General features: G+C 44.8%; 1 protein-coding gene across 1 annotated transcript in view; it reads left to right on the top strand.

The window, feature by feature from the left end:
• LOC147708214 (heme-binding protein 2-like) overlaps nucleotides 1-20,324 on the top strand; it is a 57,350-nt gene that overhangs the window by 29,232 nt on the left and 7,794 nt on the right. Inside the window, exons 2-3 of the mRNA XM_086926911.1 lie at nucleotides 9,084-9,213; nucleotides 9,983-10,157. Of these exons, the coding sequence (XP_086783037.1) occupies nucleotides 9,084-9,213; nucleotides 9,983-10,157 (305 nt within the window). The remainder of the gene's footprint in view (nucleotides 1-9,083; nucleotides 9,214-9,982; nucleotides 10,158-20,324) is intronic.

Here is a 20,324-nt window from a genome sequence, read left to right as displayed (position 1 = left end):
TTCTTCCAGCGGCTGTGCGTGAGCGTTTTTTTCTTTTTGCTGCGTGACGTTTGTTAACGTTCGATTCGATGGAAATCAGGAACTGTTGACCGCCATTTTGTCACTGCGATAAAATATTTTGTTAAAAATAATTGTTATAAATTAATCCTTATTGATAAACATTGTCTGCGCCATCTTGCCTTTTTTCCAATGCCACAATTTTGTCCTGCACGGCAGCCATTTTAGATGCCTTGACCAGACCCACTCTCTGCACGCCGCCGATCCTCAGCACGGCTCCCCACCCTCGCAAGCATCTCCCCCACGCACTGGTCACCCCCGCTCTCTCTCTCATGCATGGGCCATAAACCTCCCCCCATCTGCGCTGCTCTTCCCTGAGAATCACACCCCGTGCCCGCCCGACACCTCCCTTTCACCCTATTCACTACCGCACCCTCTGACACTCCTCTTTCTCTGTGTCCGATTGTCCAGGCCGGTCCCAGGCTATCACCTAGCCCTGCAGATGTAGTTTATGGCCCCAGCTGTAAAGAATCACCCCTCTTCAAAGGAGTTACAGTAGATCAAGGCCCCCACCCCATGAGATCCGTCACACCATACGCGTTCCTACTATCTGATAACCATCCTGTATTGTGCTTGGGGAGGGGATTCTCACTGTGAGGGTGTGTGGGACCGAGCCTGAAGCGGAAGATTCCAGGGATGCCTCTTTGTACATCAAAGTTTTTACAATTATGTGTCACATTAAAAATATATAGCACTCCAACAAAGTAGTAGGATTATAAAACTTTAATAACTTATAAATATATACAACGCAACAAAAACAGTAAACACATTTAAACATTTTTTTGAAAAAAGAAGCAACAATGGTCAGTAGCTGTGTTTTGTGCGAATAGTTCCAAGGCAGCACAACGTGTTGAGTTCTGGACGGCACCCAGGTGATGTCACCTGGGTGCCGCACTGGTTTTTGGTATCCTACAATGCAGCTCCGAAAAATGGCGTGGGGCGTCCCGGGGGAGGCCTTGTCAGTAGCGGTCTGTTATGCGAATAGTTCCAAGGCAGCAGAACGCGCTGAGATGTGGATGGCACCCAGGTGATGTCCAGTAAACTGCCGCACTGGTTTTGGTATCCTATAATGCTGCTCCGAAAAACGGCGTGGGGCGCCCCGGGGGGGTGGGGGGCGGGTTGAACGGGCCTCCCCAGGTGGCGGCTCGTGTGCTGTAGTGGGGCGCCCCTTTACCGTTTCAGTTGCCATTCCGCCCGCTTTTGGTACACTGTGCCAAAATCCGCCATTCAGCTGAGTTGCGCCCACTCTTGCGGTTCAGCGATAGGCGGCTGCCACAGGACTCTCAAAATGGCGGCAGGCTCTTTCCTTTTTGGGCCTGGTCCACTAAAATGGCCCTGGGACACCTTGGAACTCGGACGCTTGTCTGCTAGGTCTTGGACCCCATTCTCGAAAGCGTCCCCTCAGCCGTGAAGATTCTACAAAAGTCTTGGGGGCCCTCGACTCCTGCAGGCTTCCGGTGGGGAGCGGCTGCCATGATTGCTCGCGGAATGACCACGACGGAGCCACGAGATGGTGGTGCTTTCATGCTGACGCCAGCTTCAGTCTGAAACATCCAGAAACAAGGTGGGGCTTTCATCGTTTGGGGAAAAAAATGTTCTAAACCAATGAAAAGTGTTATTTTTAGGTCATATGACCAAGCCTTCCATCATTAGGAAACCAAAAGTAAAATTAACCAATGAAAAGTTTTATAAACAAGTCACATGACCTGTTATGCGGCATAGGGCTATAAAAAGCGTAGAAAATCCGTTGGCACGTGAGGCGGCGTCAGTAGCGGACCGATGTGCGAATAGGCCGAAGGCAGCACAACGCGCCGAGATCCGGATGGCACCGAGGTGGTGTCCAGCAAGTTGCTGCACTGGTATGGCCATCCTACAATGCTGCGCTGAAAGACAGCGTGGGGTGCCCAGGGGGAGGCGGCGCGAACGGCCCTCTTCCGCCTCTCCAGGTGGAGGCACCTCATCTGCAGTGCGGCGCCACTTAGCGTTTCACACGCCGGCCAACAGAGTTGGGTCCGCACTTGATGCTACAGTAGGCCGAAGGCAGCCCAACGCGAAGAGATCCGGATGGCACCGAGGTGGTGTCCAGCAAGTTTCCGCACTGGTGTGGCCATCCTACAATGCTGCGCCGAAAGTCGGCGTGGGGTGCCCCGGTGTCCTGTGAGATGGTGTCAGTAGCGGACCGATGTGTGAATAGGCCGGAACCAGCACAAGGCGCCAAGATCCGGATGGCACCGAGGTGGTGTCATAGTTGAGAGTTCTGAGCAGCGCTTGTAACACTGTCTGAAGCTTATTTGCACCTGCTGCAGCTTCACTATTGCCTTGGTGTGGCCAAAGATCGCCCATGACATAGGCGGCCGGCTCCCGGGGTCCGGCGTAAGTTTTTTCCTTTTCCTTTCTGCATCTTGTCCCACAATCCGTTTGACCTGAAGACACGACCAGGTCCCTGAATGTGTGCAGGGGGACGCTATTGATTGAATCAAAATGGCGGCTTCACACAAAGCTGACTCAAGCGTTCCTGCTGATGCTATACAGACAAAAACTAGTTTTCAGTTTGTACATTCTTCAGGATTTTTCCATCCAAGGCTGGTTGAGAGTTTGTAGAGCAATGGCTTTAGATTTTCAACATACTACTCTTCAACATTCTTCCTAAATGTAACAATGTGAGACTCACTAGCAGAACGGCTGTTTATCTTTCCTTTCAAAATGCTGCCAACAATATTTTCTGAATGGAAGACACCACAAGGTGCTGAGATCCGGTTGGCACCGAGGTGGTGTCCAGCAAGTTGCCGCACTGGTGTGGCCATCCTACAATGCTGCGCCGAAAGTCGGCGTGGGGTGCTCGAAGGGGGGGGGGGGGAGGCGGCGCAAACGAGCAGAAGAACTTTGGACAAATGAAAATGACATGTTTAACTTGCGGCAAATTAATTTCATGTGGAGAGAGGAGTGTTTGTCTAATCAATAGAGCTTCTGAACATCATCATAGTCGATGGTTGGTGGAAACATTTTGACTATATCCTGGACCTGCCCGGCCTCGCCCAAAATGGCGCCGGTATAAATGGGACTCGTAACTCCTTGTTGTGTACTGGTTGCATAACCTTGATATCATGAGATACGTATGCAGTTTTGAAGCACATGGCGGGCGGGGACGAGAATTGTTTGAATATTTCGACATCCCTATTGATATTAAGTTCTGATGTGTTATTGATTACTGTACTATTGAAAGTTCGAATTAACGTCATCCATGGTACTTGCCCGCAAATGTATATCTAGATAATTTTATTGTAAGTGGCCCTGTCGTATTTTAATTACAAAATGTACGTCCACCGATTTCGCAACTGTTAGACACCTTAGTTCTTGCAACCTAATGGCCCGCCCGTTACGTTCCTCTACAGTGTAAATGTCTCCTCATCATATACGATTACAGTTTGCTCCGTGGCCGGCCCACGTGGTTATAGGCCCGTATTTGTATACTGACATTTTCACAATAAAGGTTTTTAAAACAAAACATGGTAGTAGTATTTACATTGGTAAAGTTTTTAATTTTAGTCACTGTTTTCGAATCAGTAAAAGGCAAGTGAAATAAAGCAGTCCAATTACATGACGGATAAAAGGTATAATACGCAGGAACGAAGTAAAGATAAATGGTCAAGGGCTGTTGTGTTTTCTACTCCTGCAACATAAAGTGATCGATAACAATCTGATATTCAGGCGTATCGGCGACTAAGACAGCAGGCCGAGCCTCTTTTGCTCAACGGCTCCGTCATGGGACGAAGAAACGCCCTTTTTCTCGAAAACGGAATATATTTTACTTGCAGGACAGTTGTAAATTTTCCGGGAAAGTACATTAGCCTGGAACATTATAACATATATGTTTAAGAAAAAATAATGTTCGAAAGCAATAAAAAGCGTAATTTTTAGGTCATATGACCAAGCCTTTCATCATTAGAATAACAAAAGTAAAATGAACCAATGAAAAGTTTTATTAACAAGTCACATGACCTGTTATGCTTACGTCACGCGCTGCGCGCCGCGCCCCGGATCGCTTCCGAGAAGCTGCGCTTCGCGCACCGGAGCACTTCCGGGTGCGCTAACGCGGCGTGTCATATGACGCATTACGCGACAACGTAGGTCCAGAATATAGTCAAAATGTTTCCACCAACCAGCGGTCGGAACACAACCCCTTCCAGCAGTCTAAAAAGTTCTGTTAAATGACAACAGAAGGGACAGGCAACAAGAACCATCAGTCAAAGAGGGGAGGGCAAGTTCTTCTCTACCGGGTCACATTGGGGCGTTATCGGAACTGATCGAATTGGTAGTCTACAGTGTTTCTGGATGTTTCAGATTGAAGCTGGTGTCAGCATGAGAGCACCACCATCTCGTAGCCCCGTCGTGGCCATTCCACGAGCAATCATGGCAGCCGCTCCCCACCAGAAGCCAGCGGGAGTCGGGGGCCCCCAAGACTTTTGTAGAATCTTCAAGGCTGAGGGGACGCTTTCGAGAATGGAGCCCAAGCCCTAGCAGACAAGCGTCCGAGTTCCAAGGTGTCCCAGGGCCATTTTAGTGGACCACGCCCAAATCTGAAGAGCCGGCCACCATTTTGAGAGTCCTGTGGCAGCCGCCTATCGGTGCACCGCAAGAGCGGGAGCAATTCAACTACATGGTGAGCGAGACGCTGTAATCGCAAGAGCGGGCGGTAAACAGCTGAATGGCGGAAGAGGCACAGTGTAGCAAAAGCGGGCGGAATGGCAACTGAAACGGTAAAGAGGCGCCCCACTACAGCGTGTCTTCAGGTCAAACGGATTGTGGGACAAGATCCAGAATAGAAGAGTCACCAAAAGGCAATAAGTTCCGCTTGACCCTTGGAGCCGGCCGCCTATGTCGCGGGCGATCTCAGGCCACACCAGGGTAACACGATTTGGGGAGGGGGCCGGAGTCAAGCGCTCCCTCCGAGTCCGCGCCATCATACCGTCCCTCGGGGGCCTCCGTCAAGCGGTTCAGGGAGGCACCGCATCACATTGTTTTCAAATGCAGTCACGTCCTCAAACAGCCCCCACTTACATTGAGAATAGTGAAGCTGCAGCAGGTGCAAATAAGCTTCAGACAGTCTAACAAGCACTCCTCAAAACTTTGAACTATCAGAGTGCATGAGTTTCATGCTCGATCGATTGAGCTAGCCGGATCGGGCAACAAAAAGTATAAAATAGGTATGTAAATAGTTATTTAATAAAATGTTTTACCCTGTTTTGCTGGTGTGTTGTATATATTTATAATATTTGCATAGAGTTTGTCGTTATTTTGGGCGGGGTGGGTGGCGGAGCCGAGCTGTCTTGCAGCCATCATGGTGTGGAGCTCAAATCATCTCACTAGTTTCGTATTTCTCATGAGGGGTTGTTCCTAATGTTTCTATTTTAGCGAGGTCAAAAAGAGATCCCATTAGTGGCCTACTGATTTTGCTCGATTCCTTTTGTTTTTTTACACGATTTTTCACTATCTGCAAAGAATAAACAGAGTATTGCGACTCTGTGCTTGTTTGTAAATAGAGAATGAACCAAAGAGAACCAATTCTAAAACAGTAAATGGTTGGATAACAATCAATCAAATGGAGAGAGAAGCAGGCACAACGGATTACAACGGGGGCAAAGGCGTGCGTTAACTACCCTTCACTATCTGCAAAGAGAGAGTACTCCTAATAGAAATGAGGGGGGGGGGGCAGCGTTCAAAGCACATCAGCGTGCATAAATACGAAAATGTTTTTACCTATCACGTACTTGACATTTGACAGCTTATGATATTTGCTATTAAAAAACCATTGAAATTCACTGAAAAAAACCATAGGTTAGAGACCATATATAGTTAGGAATTAGCATTTACAAAACCTTGAAAATTTACTGAAAAAACCATAGGTTATAGACCATATATAGTTAGGGATTAGCATTTACAAAACCTTATTTTACTCGCACAAAACCATAGAAATTCGCATATATAGTTAGTTGCAATAACTATATATCGCGCACCCGCAATCCACTGCTGATGATGTCACATATTACATCATTCATGACATGGTCAGTGACATCACTGCCATGCCACGGAAGCAGACAAAGTCAAGACAATGGTCACACACACAGATGTTGAGCATAGGATGCTATAGTTGGTGGTTGGGTCGCTAGCCGTATCCACCAGGAAAGCATATGCTTTGGCCTGGAAGTAATGTGAGGCAAGAGTGGCCAAACGGAGGACAGAACTGTGAGACAGGGAAGAGGATGTAGTTCAGTACATACTCAAGCTGAATGACAGGAATCTCTTGGGGCTCACAATGGCTGGAATTACTTTTATGGGGATACACACCCACGGTTGGGGACCTGGGTAGGAGAATGTTAGAGGTATGGTATAGGGAGAGGTGTCTGCGGCCTCGGCTGCTAAAGCCTTTGTCAAGGAGGTTGCTTGGTAAAATAATAGCGATATTGCCAGAAATATGCAGGGACAAGAGAGAAAGGGTTCTTTTTTCGACTTTAATATCCCGGGTGCTTTTTAGGGCTTTTCGGATCTCAGAGCTGCTGTGTAGGAAGGGAATCCTGTGCCTGGAGCGTAGAGATGTGGTTGCATGTGATCTTAGGGTTCAAACTGTATGTCCGACAATCCAAGGCAGATCAAAGGGCACTGGGAAAGACAGTGCAACTCCTGGTTTTCTCTGCCATGGATGTGTGCTCAGTGCAGTGGGGAGCAGAAAGGAGGGTAGTGAGTGGGTCATGAAGGGGGCAGTTGTTTGTCTTGTACATGGGACAGAGGTGACTGCTCATCAGTTGCTTTGGGTCATGCAAAAGGATTTGGCAAGCATCTAGGGGAAAATTACTTGGTGGTTTGAAAGTGCCTTGCCCTATTAAAGGATATGAAGAGGGACATGTTGGACATTAGGAGGCAGTGGCCCGAACACTAGGGGGGGGGGGCAGCAAAGCCCAGTGCTATCAACAAAGCCTGAAGAAAGATCAACAGGGATGAGAGGTTTTTTTGCAGAGAGGAAAGGTTCGTCTGGGTGGACCATTTTGAGCAGAGATTCCATGCACCATATTGTTTCAGAGGAGATGGGGTTCATTTATCAGTGTATGAAATGGAGCTCTACCTGGTTCAGATCAGAGAAGCACTTGAGGCAGCACTGTCGGGGAGTGAACTAAAGGGAGGTTCCTGGGAGTGGGAGGAGGGGGGTTCACAAAAGGAGAGGTAGGGGATAGGCCTTTTCTGTGTGGTGGTAGGCAGTTTCACTTGCCATGGTTATACATTAAGATGATGGTGGTGAACTTAGGGGAAGCAGGACAATGAGGGAGTGGTAATCAATCTAAACCTTGAGGAAGCAAAGGTAAAGTTAAGAGTTAAAATACGTAGATAGTTACATGATAATAGATGTAGATTAAAGTGTTTATCGATGTTAAGGTTGACAGTTCAATTTCACTGGCTAAGTTACAGTTGCAAGATAAGGATATTAAAGGGAGTGAAAAATGTAGGTGTGGGGGTAGGGGAGGTTATGCGAAATAATGTATTGTGAGATCTAGATATAAAGGGCTAGAGTGAAATTATTGTGATGTCTACCTGTCTTCAATAAAGCTGCCTTTTTCACACTAAAAAGCGAGTATGTGGTTTGTGCTGTCCCTTTTAGCCCAAAGCCTTTCATTGCTGTCCAAGTTAATGGGGTGCACAATGCCTGCATGAAGACAATTGTACAGTGGCAGAGTTCTTCCACAGGACAGCTAGAAAGGCAAGGAAGTATACTGTGATGCAGCGTGGCACCTCTGTTCTGCCTGTCCACTCTTTAAAAGAATGGTGAATACACTGCCGAAACGTAGCTGGGCTAGTAGATGCCATGATATAAAGATGATCCGCATCTCTCTCCTAACTGCCAGATTTAAGTTCGTTCAGCCACGTGTTTTTTTCAGATAGCTGTTGCCTGTACTTTTTACTTTTAATTTTTTTCATTATATATCCATGAGTTTCTTACACAAAAACACAGGACTGGATAAGCTACTTAGATTTGACACGGACCAACTTGAGATCTACACATTCCATTTACATATCTAATGTAGGGGTGCCTGAAACCCGTATTTTCTAGTAATAATTGCGAAATCAACCTTTTTTGTGGAATTCTCATTTGTTGCTTTTATGGTGATGGTCTAAAAAGTTTGTTTGGTTCCTTTCCTTCTAATAGCTGAATTTCTAAAATTCGTGTTAATTGGCTGATTATAGGCTCTCGAATTATCTCCAACTCCAGTTCTCAATATCTAGCTTGCACTTCATGACCTGAAGGGAACTCTGCTTCTCCGGGTATTTTCTGACCTACAGTGTCAATCTTGTAAAGGTGCCTGGAGATATGTAATACTAATAGTCAAACTGAGAACTAGAACTTGGGGCCTGGTATAGGATTTGGTGGGTGGGTTACTCCGTCACAAACGAGACAAATATCCTGTCTGCCTACTTACAAGTGCCATAGTATATAGTGCACTTGTAATTCAGCAGACGAAATACCAGTGACATTTGTAATGCAGAAACCAATCCACCGAACCCTATATCAGGCCCTTCGTTTTTTAGTTTGACAAGATCTTTTCTCTTGTATTGAAACCCTCTGAAAAACTACTGTCCTACTTGCCTAGGGATCCCTGCAACTCATACCCAACTCACCCACATCGGGTAGGTGTCACCCTCTTTTTACCTGTACTCACCTGACTAAGAAATGCCTCTCTATATTTGAATGGGCTCACTTGCTTTTCAAACCTATATCCCCTTCTTAAAAAGTGTTCATTCTCCCATCACGTAAATGGGTCACCGTCCTAATTCAATGCCACTTCACCAGCATTTTCGAGTCAATTGGTTGCTAGGTATAGAAGTAACCTATTCAGCCAGTTCTGCATTTTTGAACTAATATGACTTTGAATGTAAGACTTGCAGGGCTGGGGAAAGCAAACATTCCTAGGTTGCTGTCAGTGTGTGCCATTTTCAACTGTTTGTTTTCACACCTTTGAAGAAATGTTGTTTGTTTTCAGACCTTTGAAGAACGTAATTATGAATCCTGCCGCTGGGTTTCTACCTTGGTTGAAGGAAAGTCCTATAGCCATGCGATCGTGGAAGGGTTTTGGCGTCTTTTCCATTACATTGATGGCAAAAATGCAGCAGGTAAACTTAAACCTTCGTACGTATGTGGGGAAATAGGATGTAAATGTCTAATGAGGCAGTGCTTAATTTGTAAAATATTAAGTGCCAGGGCTCCGACCAGGAGGCCTCTGCAGCTTGCACCACCCATCGCACTATCATGCGGTTGACTGTTCTACATATGGGGTTGAGAATTAAGTGCCGGTGACGAGCACCAGAAACCAATTAAGTGCCGGTGCTGAGCACCAGAAAGCACCGGCTCAAATTAAGCACTTGCTAGTACCTGCCTCCCCAGCTATTCCTATAGCTTTGGGGAACTGTCACATTTATATGCGAGAGAGATGGTTAGTAGTTGTTTTGGCAGCGATGACAAAGGCAATGGGTGGTGCAAGCTGCAGTGGCTTCCTGGTCAGAGCCATGGCACTTAATATTTTACAAATTAAGCACTGCATGTGGGGCACCCATGTTTATTTTCCATAGTGATCGGTAGGGAAGTCTTCTGACTGAGACTGAACTTCATAGGAGTGTGAATAGCAGGTGAGGAGGCGGCGCAGACCGCACTGGAGAAACTGGGGCAGCTACTGTTTCTTGTATCCATCATGGAAGTCTTAAGAACCATCTCATGTCTGTCTTGCCCTGCTACTATTTGAGCCAGAAGGTGGCAGTCTAAGAGGGCAATAAGCGGAAGTAAAAATATGATGTGGTGTTTAAGTGCATTGTTTCACTGTTTAGTAAACAGGGTATGTAAATTGATGTGCTGGCTAAGATATTTTTTTTCTTGTACTTTTTCAAGGTATAAAAATTCCAATGACTGTCCCTGTCCTTTCACGTGTGAATCCTGTGGGGGTAAAAAATGTTTCAGATATTACAATGTCATTCTTCGTACCATTTGCCGTGGACGATCCACCCACACCGACCAACCCTGAAGTTTATCTTTCCTCAACACCAGCGCAAACTGTTTATGTCAAGTAAGTGTAGATGAGTTTATTTTGTACTAATGGTCCATCTTACCTTTGTATAAGCTCCGCTCAGAAGGCCACAGCATTTGAAAGTTCACTAAACGGATGTCAAAGGGGGGCTTTCTTTGGGAATTTGACAGAAGGCAGATTAAGGAAAAAAATTATATAAATAAAATGAATGTTATGAACTTGATGACAATGCAAGTGATCGGAGGAGAGCTCAAATTACTGGTATAAATTGTCAAAGTATGTACTTGGGTTCAACGGTGGTGAGACCACTGTGTGTTACCATATTTTTGCCAGCGTTAGGCAGCTTACTGAAGAACAAGCGAAGGTCAGTCTATAATACCACTTCTACAGAGAGCAGACGGGCAAGGTTTGGTGAAATGGAAGAAGAAAGGATTGTATGACGTTACAACTCATGCCATTACCCCGCATGCCGTTACAACGCATACCTTTACCCCGACTTGCTGTCGAGGTGCGCTGGAAGTTAGAATAGTATAATTTACTATACCAACTCCAGTGTGTGCTACAGTAGGGAAGGTGTTGGAGTTAAATCCAACACCTTCTACCCCCTGCAACAAGCCTTTCGTGTTGTAACGTCATGTGTGATAATGGCATGCGGTGTAACCCATGCGTTGTAACAGTTGTTTCCCATGAACGACTGAGTTCACCACTAAACACATTGATCCATCCATGGGACATGCACTGCATAGATATTCCATAGCCATCAGCAAAAGGGGACCATGGGTCTTCTGTGGCATATGAATATAACTTTCCTGACCATTTGGGAAGAACTTACTCTAGGATAGGTATTACATTTAAACAAGCATGATGCCATTATGTGTACAAGTGTGTAGAGCGAGTGTGGTGGTGGCTTATTGTGCAAGGTGGGGAAAAACCATGCAATGTCAATGTAACTCTGTTAAATAAAGATGATAGCCCAGATCTAGATGATCTTACGGAAAAGGTTTGACCGGAGGCTTTAGCCTCTCCCAGAGGGGTGGCAATCAGAGCACGGTTTCGTTTAGTGCAGCTGAAAATCCTACACCGATCATACTTATCCTGTAATGTCATGGTGAAGATGTGTGAAGTGTTCTAACCCAGATGTCGACCAAAAGCACAGAAATAACAAAGAAAAAAAAATATTCCAGGCCTTGGTACCTTTTGAACCTTTCCAGCACGTATACCTTTTTATTTTTCCTCTGTCATAGCACTTTGAAAAGAGCCCTTTTCTGCTCCCCGCATTCTACAAATTTTGACTGTGCTTTTGTAAAAAAAAAAAAGAAATAACTTTAGACTTTTTTTCAAGAGTCCTGATTTGTGTTCCCTTCTTTTCCCTGCAAATCGCAATAATTTGGTGGCGGAGATAAAGGCTATTATAATTCTAGTAGGTCATCAAGCTAACATTTAAAAATGATACCTCAAATGCTATACGGTAGCAAAGTTCCCTAGTGTGCAGTAATTAATCTGGACTTCGCTTTATAAACTAGTAGCTTCTTTATTAAAACATCAGAATGTGCACTGCAACGACCAGGGTGCGTTTGTTTTCCTCGGGAAAAACCTGCAAGAACAAGCACGTCAGTGTTGCTCGTTTTGGCCTGACAGATTGACTAGCGAGAGCCCCTGTTGACGTGGCGGTTTGGCTTAACAGGCAGCGCCCTGGTCCACCTGGGAGACGACCAAATTGAACAATTTCACAACACTGCAACGCTATTGAGCCATTGGAGCAGCAGCAACAGCAGCTCCCACAGCAACCACAGCAACCACTTGCCGCCATCTAATTTGTAGTCGTGACAGAGTCACAGTGGGACAGTGGTAGCAGGTAGTGTGAGCGCTGGAAGCAAAAGGCATAGCGCTGTGATAACAACACTCCCTGAACATCCTGAATGTACTTATTCTCACCACAATAATTGCCACAAAAATTGCAGCAGCAGCAAGCCTAAAATCCCACAAAGATAGCTGCTGTGGACAAAGGTCCATCGCGAACAGCAGTAGGGTCGTGGTACACACTGCACCCCGTCAAGGATAGGGTGTGCAAGCCAGGGGGGTGACTTGATACCCTCTTAAGGACCTCAGTGCTCAACGAGGTGTGAGGCTGTGGTTGAACCCCCTAAGCAGCCAAGCCAGCAGCAGGAAATCACGAAAAACAACAACTCATTTAAATTCTAATAAAGAAAACCACCTGCGAAATAAGAAAGGGGGAAGATAAGATCTGGGAAGCTGAGAACAATTCCACCAAGAAACACCAGTAAAAAAGCTAAGACCAAATCGCCCGCTAACCTCAAACAAGCTGGCCCACTCCCCAGTCTAATACCCCCCACCTACTCAATCTTCGGAACAGCGAAACCCTCCGGGAAGTTTGCATTTATGAAGGACCCAATGTCGGTGATTTATTCAATGCCGGCAACCCCAAATGGCCTACAAAAACCAATGACGCAGAACACTTGTAATATAAAGACAGAGAACACTTGTAATACGAAGACAGAGAAAACAGACACGTTGGTTCCCAAATCAGTCTTAAGTACAACATCGAACGGAATTGAACTGAACCACAACTGCATGGAACTAACCCATGATGTAAATACATGCACAATGCAATGTCAAGCCCAAGTCCACAGGGATAATAATTCGCCCGAATTGGCAGAAGGAGTCAATGAAGAGAACTTATCGACAATAATGCCAGTATCAAATAGATCCCGGGCCATCCCCTCTGAAGGACACACAAGCAATGCAATACCAAACAACAGTGAAATAAATTCACCTACGATCGGAAGTAAGCAATCCGTATGCACAAGGGATAGCCCTCATAAAATCATTTTGAGTGATTCCCTAGACAAGGCCCACCCTAATAACCACTCAACCCCAAGACCGGTTTCACGCTCAAATAAAGACCTAACCACAGTAAAAATAAAAGACCTAAATCTGGTATGGAAACCCTATATAATAATAAATAATAACGAAAATACCTTAAGGAATAGGGATTGTCCGTCCATTAATACAACTAGAAGTGATACGGAGCAAACCAACACTAGCAACAAATTACTGCTTGCCGCACTGGAGGACCAAGTAATAACGATTCATGACTCAGTCAGAAATCCTACCAAACACAGGTCTAATGCACAAAAACAAAATAAAGACACCCAGTGGAATGAAACCGGCATCAGATATTGAAATACTTGCATATGCAGGAACCTGGGATAAGGATGTCCTAAAGAAAGTACCCATATTAGAAATTTCAAGTTCATCGCCACAAGACACCGAACCAATAGTAAAAAGCTCAAACCTCAACCAAAAACGAACTCAGGAAACGAAACAAGCAACTTTGTTCAATGAACAGACATATCCGGAACCCTCTATTAATCAAAATAAAGACCATACCAGCCAACCAGAAGCTGCACAGGACGTAAAAAGCAATCTAAAAACCATATTGACTCTCCACAGCGCACTGGGGCGCATATTGGAAACGTCCATAAAAACCCTCAATATGCAGTCAGATAAACTTGATATGCAAATATATTTAATGGGCTCAATAGCTGAACACATAGCTGGCATAAATAAAAAAACTTGACATTATGGCTGGCACATTCAACATCTTTATGGAGCAAGTTTGCCCAAGTATGCCAACCCAGCCATGCACCTGTCATCCAATATTGGAAAAACTGCAGGACTTGCCACTCATACTAAAGGAGATCCTGCAGGAATGTAAGCAGGCACACCAAACCATTAACAGCACTCAACCAAGTGATGATTTGATTTCTTTTGACCAGCAAGTGTTACAACTAAGCAACGCAACCATGCCAAGGAACATAGAGGCAGCCGACTTAGTGGCCCCCCTACAACAGTTGGCAGAAGGAAATGACAAACAAAACAACTCAAGCATAACAATAGATGAAAGAACAGATAAGTCAAATGTAAAACCCAACACTTCCTTGATCGATCAACTGAGTAGTATCAAACCTCTCATAATCGATCAATTTCCAAGAGTTGACAGTGGGATAAGACTTACCAAACGTCAGAAAAAAAGGGCTAGAAAAAACAGAAATCAACATCTTAGATGCGAATCTGAAAACAAGCAGACGATAACAAACTTCCCCATTTTCGATCAAGCAAAACAAAAGCTAAAAGTAGGAGTGTCATCAAAAATGACTTATCTTAGTCGACAATAGCGAGAGACAAAAAATACAAGGGCCAGAAGACGACTGCAATAATTGAAGTTCCTGATTGTAGGTCTGAATTTCTTAACAAACAAGCATAGGAAAACTTGCCAAACAGATTCCCACAAGCAGTAGCAGCCAACCACCCAAACGTTACGGGTATAGGGGACCTCCCACCCACAGAGCAATGTGATTCTACAGGGTCAAACTTTACCATTGATCAAGGAGCCAGTTTTGATGGTCAGTCCAGCATGCCACCAACGATTAACCAACCCAAATCAGGAAAACCTGAACCTGCTTCTATGCAGAGCACAAATAAGCAGCTCATAATAATTGAGAAAGACCCAAACAATGGCAAGTGTGGAAAAGACAGGCCTTATAGTCAGGTCACCAAAAAAACAACTATTAATGATATAGCACACCCAATTTTTATCACCACCTCAAGTGCGGACACATAAACTGATAGGCAACTGGTAACAAATGAGAACAGAAAAAATCTTGAACTCATCAAAGTCACCTTCCCAGCCGACATGAAGATAGTTAACGCTGTAACAACAAGTAAGGTAGGGGGAAGATATCGCTCTGTGAACCAGGTTGACGCAAATGAGCGCTCAGCAGAAATGAGGTACACAACAAGCATAGAACAAGAAGCAAAAACATTAACTATGCCACAAAAACGACTCCAGAACAGTGCATATTATCCACTCGAAAACTACCACACCGTTAACAAAATAGACATTGAAAGTTGTAAGCAAACGAATCAACGTCAAATTGTCAACTCACAAATGGCAAAAGAGGAAACCACCAACTCAAGGAAACTTCTCTTTATCCCCGAATATGAGCTACAAGGCTCGCAAGACCACCTAAATCGAGGGAATATACTTTGTTTAACATCAGCAATCCCAAGCCTTGGCCACCTTACTTCAGCAGATCTTCTGTCGGTTGAATTTACAACAGCGAACGATGAGGCGAAAAAAGAATGCACACTTACTACACGGAGGGAGGCAGGAATAGTGACCCACATTCTCTCTCAGACGGCCAAATTTAAGGAATGGGGTATCCTTTTAAAGGAAGTGGCTAAGGCAGCGTACCCGTCCCCGCTCCTAAGAAGGAACAACAAGAGTACAAATCAAGTTCGGATGAATCGACCAACGCGCTCGGTCCTTCAAGGTGCTAGGGAAGCCAAAGTAGCTGAGTATGAGCACCTATGGCCGCAATCGTCATCCCCTAATTGAACCTCCCGTAAGTCAACTAACATTGAAAGACATGCCATAAAAATACTCTCTTGGAATATTGCGGGCGCAAAAGACATTGTAAATAAAAACGGTAAAGCTGCCACCTGGGACCCATATGCAATAATAGCCCTACAGGAAACGTGGCTAACCGAACCAATTGATATACCAGGCCGTTTATGTTATCATGTAAGTGCGACCCGCCTACAGCGCTTCGGGCGAGCAAGTGGAGGCCTATCCGTCTATATTTCTACAGCCTTAAAGATCAAAGTTACACAGCTGGCTGCAACGACGGCGGACATGCAATTTCTAAAATTGGAAACCACAATAAAGGCCATAACCAGAACTTTAATTTTAATAAATACATATGCTAATCCAAAAAAACCTCTCAAAAAAGCACTCTTTCAACGCATTATCATAGTGGTCTCAAATATGCGTTTGGAACATCCTAACTGGGAGATAATTCTCACTGGTGATTTTCACTCTAATCTGCTACAAGAACCAGAAGATGAAGTCAACATCAACGCAGCAAACAAAATTTGGAATGTCTTGCCGCAGGCGATTCCTCAGGTTAGGAAGAACGATAAGGAGGGCAAACAATTTATGTGGGACCTTGAAAATCTTGCCTAAGGGTACTAAATGGAAGACTTAACCAAGACAACCCTCCCTCCATGACCTACACAGGCCACAACGCAAGCTCCATCTTAGACTACACGTTAGTCACATTACCCCTGCTAAGCCAAGTAGATGACTTCCACATAATTTGTTCTTTGGACAGCGACCACTCGATGCAACACCTTGAGATTAGAATGGACATAATTAAACACGCATCAGCGCCCATGTTAACAGGCAACACCACAACCATCAACCTGAAGCGGCTTAAGTGGACGAGCGAATCTCTCCCTCAAATAGCTAACAATGCTAAGAACTTACTACAAGTGCTCCTTATAGAGAACGCTCTGAGCCCAGAAATTTGGAGTGACTATCTGAAACAACTCCTGAGGACCAGTTCAAATAACAAAATAAGAACTCCTCTTAAATTTAACATCAGATTCGATAGATCAGCACGAGCATTAAGGAGGCACTTGAAAAACCTAACGCATCAAGCACATGGTCAAACCCAAAATCCCAGTGTCTGGGTAGCAGTACGTAAGGCCAGGAAACAATACAAGAAATTAATATGGACTGAAAAGCAAAATCTTGTAAATGAATTCTGGTCTAAACTACTGCATAACATAAAGAGAGCAGATTCAAGAGCCTTCTGGTTACAAGTTAACTCCGTAAATCGGACATCTCAACCAATAAGTATGACCTGTATAACTGAACCAGAATGGACCCAACACATTATGGACTTATTTTCTAAAAACAATTTGAAGACAACTATAACTTTGGCAAGCAAAGTAACAGATAAATCAGAATGAGAAGATATCGCCCGAGTCCACCAAGGGATCCGGCTAAAAGTCAGCAAAAGCAGGGTAACAAGCCCCAGGCAAGATGACGAACAAAGCATACTAAAAATAATTAGGAAAAGTAGGCAAGACAGCGCCCCTGGTCCAAACCGCGTTCCGCAAGCCATCTACAAGGAGGACCCACAGTACTGGGCCAGCAAATTCAATTTACTGTTTCGAACAGTAAGTAACACAGGTGGTATCCCAGAGAGCTGGAGGGGGGCGATCATAACTCCAATTTACAAAGGCGGAGACCGTAAAGATCCAAGTAACTACCGTCTGATCGCCCTTATTGACGCCGAAGAAAATAGTAGGCGTCAATGATATTGGCAGACCTGGCTCAATGGTCAGAAGCGAACAACAAAATACCACTGAATCAGTCTGGGTTTCGCCGTGGCATGGGAACAATGACGAATGTAATGGCCCTATGCCTGATCGCAGAGAAAAGTCTACAGAACCGCCAGGTGCTTTACACCTGTTTTGTGGACTTTAAGGCGGCGTTTGACCGCGTCAACAGGCAAATGCTATGGGCAAAACTAAAACACCAAGGCCTACCTGACTCAATTCTCTTGCCCATCATTGACCTGTACACTGACACCTGGATGCAGGTAAAAATCGATAATGGGCATCGCTTGACCCGGAAGATCAGCACTGCCGACGGTCTAAAGCAAGGCTGTGTTTAGGCACCACACTTATTTAATCTATTTATGGGTGATCTAGCAGAAAGCTTGGACAAGGTCAATGCACATCCTCCTCGGTTAGGTATCCTCCGCGTAACGCATCTATCGTATGTGGACGACGTGGTACTGCTGAGACAGACAAAAATTGGCCTTCAACACCTATCGCACGACTTGACCGGTTACACAAAAAAGAATTTGCTAACAATAAACATCAGGAAAACAAAGACAATGATCATAACACGACGACACAAAACTCCACCAATCTTCCGAATAAACAATGACCAGTTGGAATCGGTAAATAGCTATAAATACTTGGGGCTATATCTAGACAAGCGCCTTAACTTCCAAGTGCACTTTAAGGATATGGAAAAAAGGGGTCTACTTTACTGCATGTCTTTACTAGTTTGTCAACTGAGCTAAAAGGTCCTCTTGTCTCTCCATTGCTAACCGCAATGAAAGCAAAACTATTACCCACAATAGCATATGGGAGTGTACTACATCATGGGAAAAGCGCAACTCTCATAGAGAAAATACAAACCAAAGTCTACAAACGGGTTTTCTCCTTACCGAACAGTTCTTCACCAGCGCAAGTAAGACTTGAATTTGGGCTACAATCTCAAGTACTACTGAAGAAATATGAGGCCATCAAATTCTGGTACAACTTTTGGAGGAATAAGGAGAACAAAATAAACGGGTCATTGTGGGAAGCAATCGACACAAGCCCGAACTCCGAGTATGCAAAGTACCTAAAACTCTCATTAGACACAACTGAGCTGGGATCATTGTGGGAAACAAAATTGCTGGTTTCTTCATTTAAACAGGTGGTTAAGAGGATCGCCAAGAAGCATTCATTCCTCAACGACAAAATAACCTTCAGCGCCCGAACCCACGCTTGGATGACTATCAAATCATACACAAAGCCCACACCAGCAGCTTATTTAGACATTGCATTCTCGCCCTTCATTAAACGTAAATTTCTCCACTTAAGGCTGGGCAATCTTCCTTCAAGACTGGACCAACCAAAATGGAGACCACAAGAAACAACAGAATGCGACCTTTGTGGTGCAGGCAAACAAGACATTATTCATATAGTTTGCATCTGTCCAGCTATGTACCAAGGTCGGCGGTATTGGTTAAAAGACAAGCTCAATGAGCAAAGAGTACGCACTTGCAGGACTGCGATAGTCCAAATCCTATGCACAGCGCATCCACAACTGATTTGCAGATCAGTTAAATTCCTGGACAGTTTTGTGAAAAAACGAGGCCTATTGTCATAGGCCCGACTTTTATCTTGACTTAAGAACTCAGTTATTAAAGACAATCTCGTGCTCCGAACACGTTTACTGAAACTCACAACAGACTCTCGGTCACACAGATTTTATACTTTCTTCTCTTTTATTGTAGCACTAAAAACTTGTTTTAACTATTGTGAAATGCTATACATTGTAATGGTTTTAATTAACCAAAAAATAAAGAATTACTTACTGTTACACTGCAACCCTCAAGTTTAGTTGCAATTTATTTGTATAGGTTTACTGTGTAAGGGACCATGAGCATGGGTCTTCACTGCTCAATCTCTGGTCAGCACTCCGACTCTTAAAAAAAAAAAAAAAAAAAAAAGTTTTATCTTTGCATTACATCTCATGCTGTCATTCAGTTTTGCTTAGCAGGAAACTTGTGGGAGATTTACCAACTCCTACACGTAAGTGGAACTACTTGATCGCATTAGATAAGGCGACCAGTATTGAAGAAATCTGAAAGGCAATTTGATAGCTCCAGAGGAGGCAGGCCCCAGGGCCTAATTGCTTCCCTCTCGAATTCTTCAAGTTTACCGGAACTAGTGGGTGAACCGTTGTGTAACATGCGGTGTGAGGCCAGAGTGGAAGGTCAGTGGCGGCTCCTGCGCTAATGCGGAGGGGAGTCGCCCCACTGCTTTTTAGCAGTGAAATGAAGGAAAAATAAAATTATAAGAACTCTTATCATTTTATTTTGTCCTGCTGCAGCAGCTTTGCTGGGTGGGGCAGGGCTTTTCTGACTACAGGAGCAGTGGGAGTAGTGAGCACACTGTGTACGCGAGCATGATTGTTTGGTCAGCTCTCACAGGCAATCCAAACATTCATGCACACTTTGCATGTTCTCCATGCAGGCTGCATTACAGCCTGCTCGGAGAACATGCCCAGGCTCCCATTCCCTGGCTGAGTGCAGAACTGCAGCGCTCATACCAATCACAATGCTGCATTGCAGGGTTCTGATTGGCTATGGGGAGCCTGGGTGTGCCTCCTGTTCTGGCCAGAGCGAAGGACTATGGAGGTGAGACTAGGGGAGTACGTTTTTTTCCTTTCTTTGTTTTACATCAGCTTCCTCCTGCCTCTGCTCCCAAAACCCCTATCTGTGCCAGCTGCTGCTGCTGCTTCCCCTGGATCTTAGAACAGCACTATTGTACTCAGGAAAGGCAATCCTCCAGATCAGTGGGCATCCCCGCAACATATCAGGGTTAAAAACTTGGATTCGCTTCTTGTACACCAGTTCTGTAGCCAGAAACATCACCATGTTGTGGGAATTTATTTTGGGAAGGGCTAGGCAAGACAAGGATGCCCACTTGCCTGCCATTTGTTTACCCTGTTGCTATAGCCCCTGGCCTGTGGGTACGGGTAGATGC

Source organism: Lissotriton vulgaris, chromosome 6, assembly GCF_964263255.1.
Source record: "Lissotriton vulgaris chromosome 6, aLisVul1.2, whole genome shotgun sequence".
Lineage (NCBI taxonomy): Eukaryota > Metazoa > Chordata > Amphibia > Caudata > Salamandridae > Lissotriton > Lissotriton vulgaris.
The sequence above is the reverse complement of the archived record's forward strand: the minus strand, read 5'-3'. Positions and strand labels throughout refer to the sequence as shown.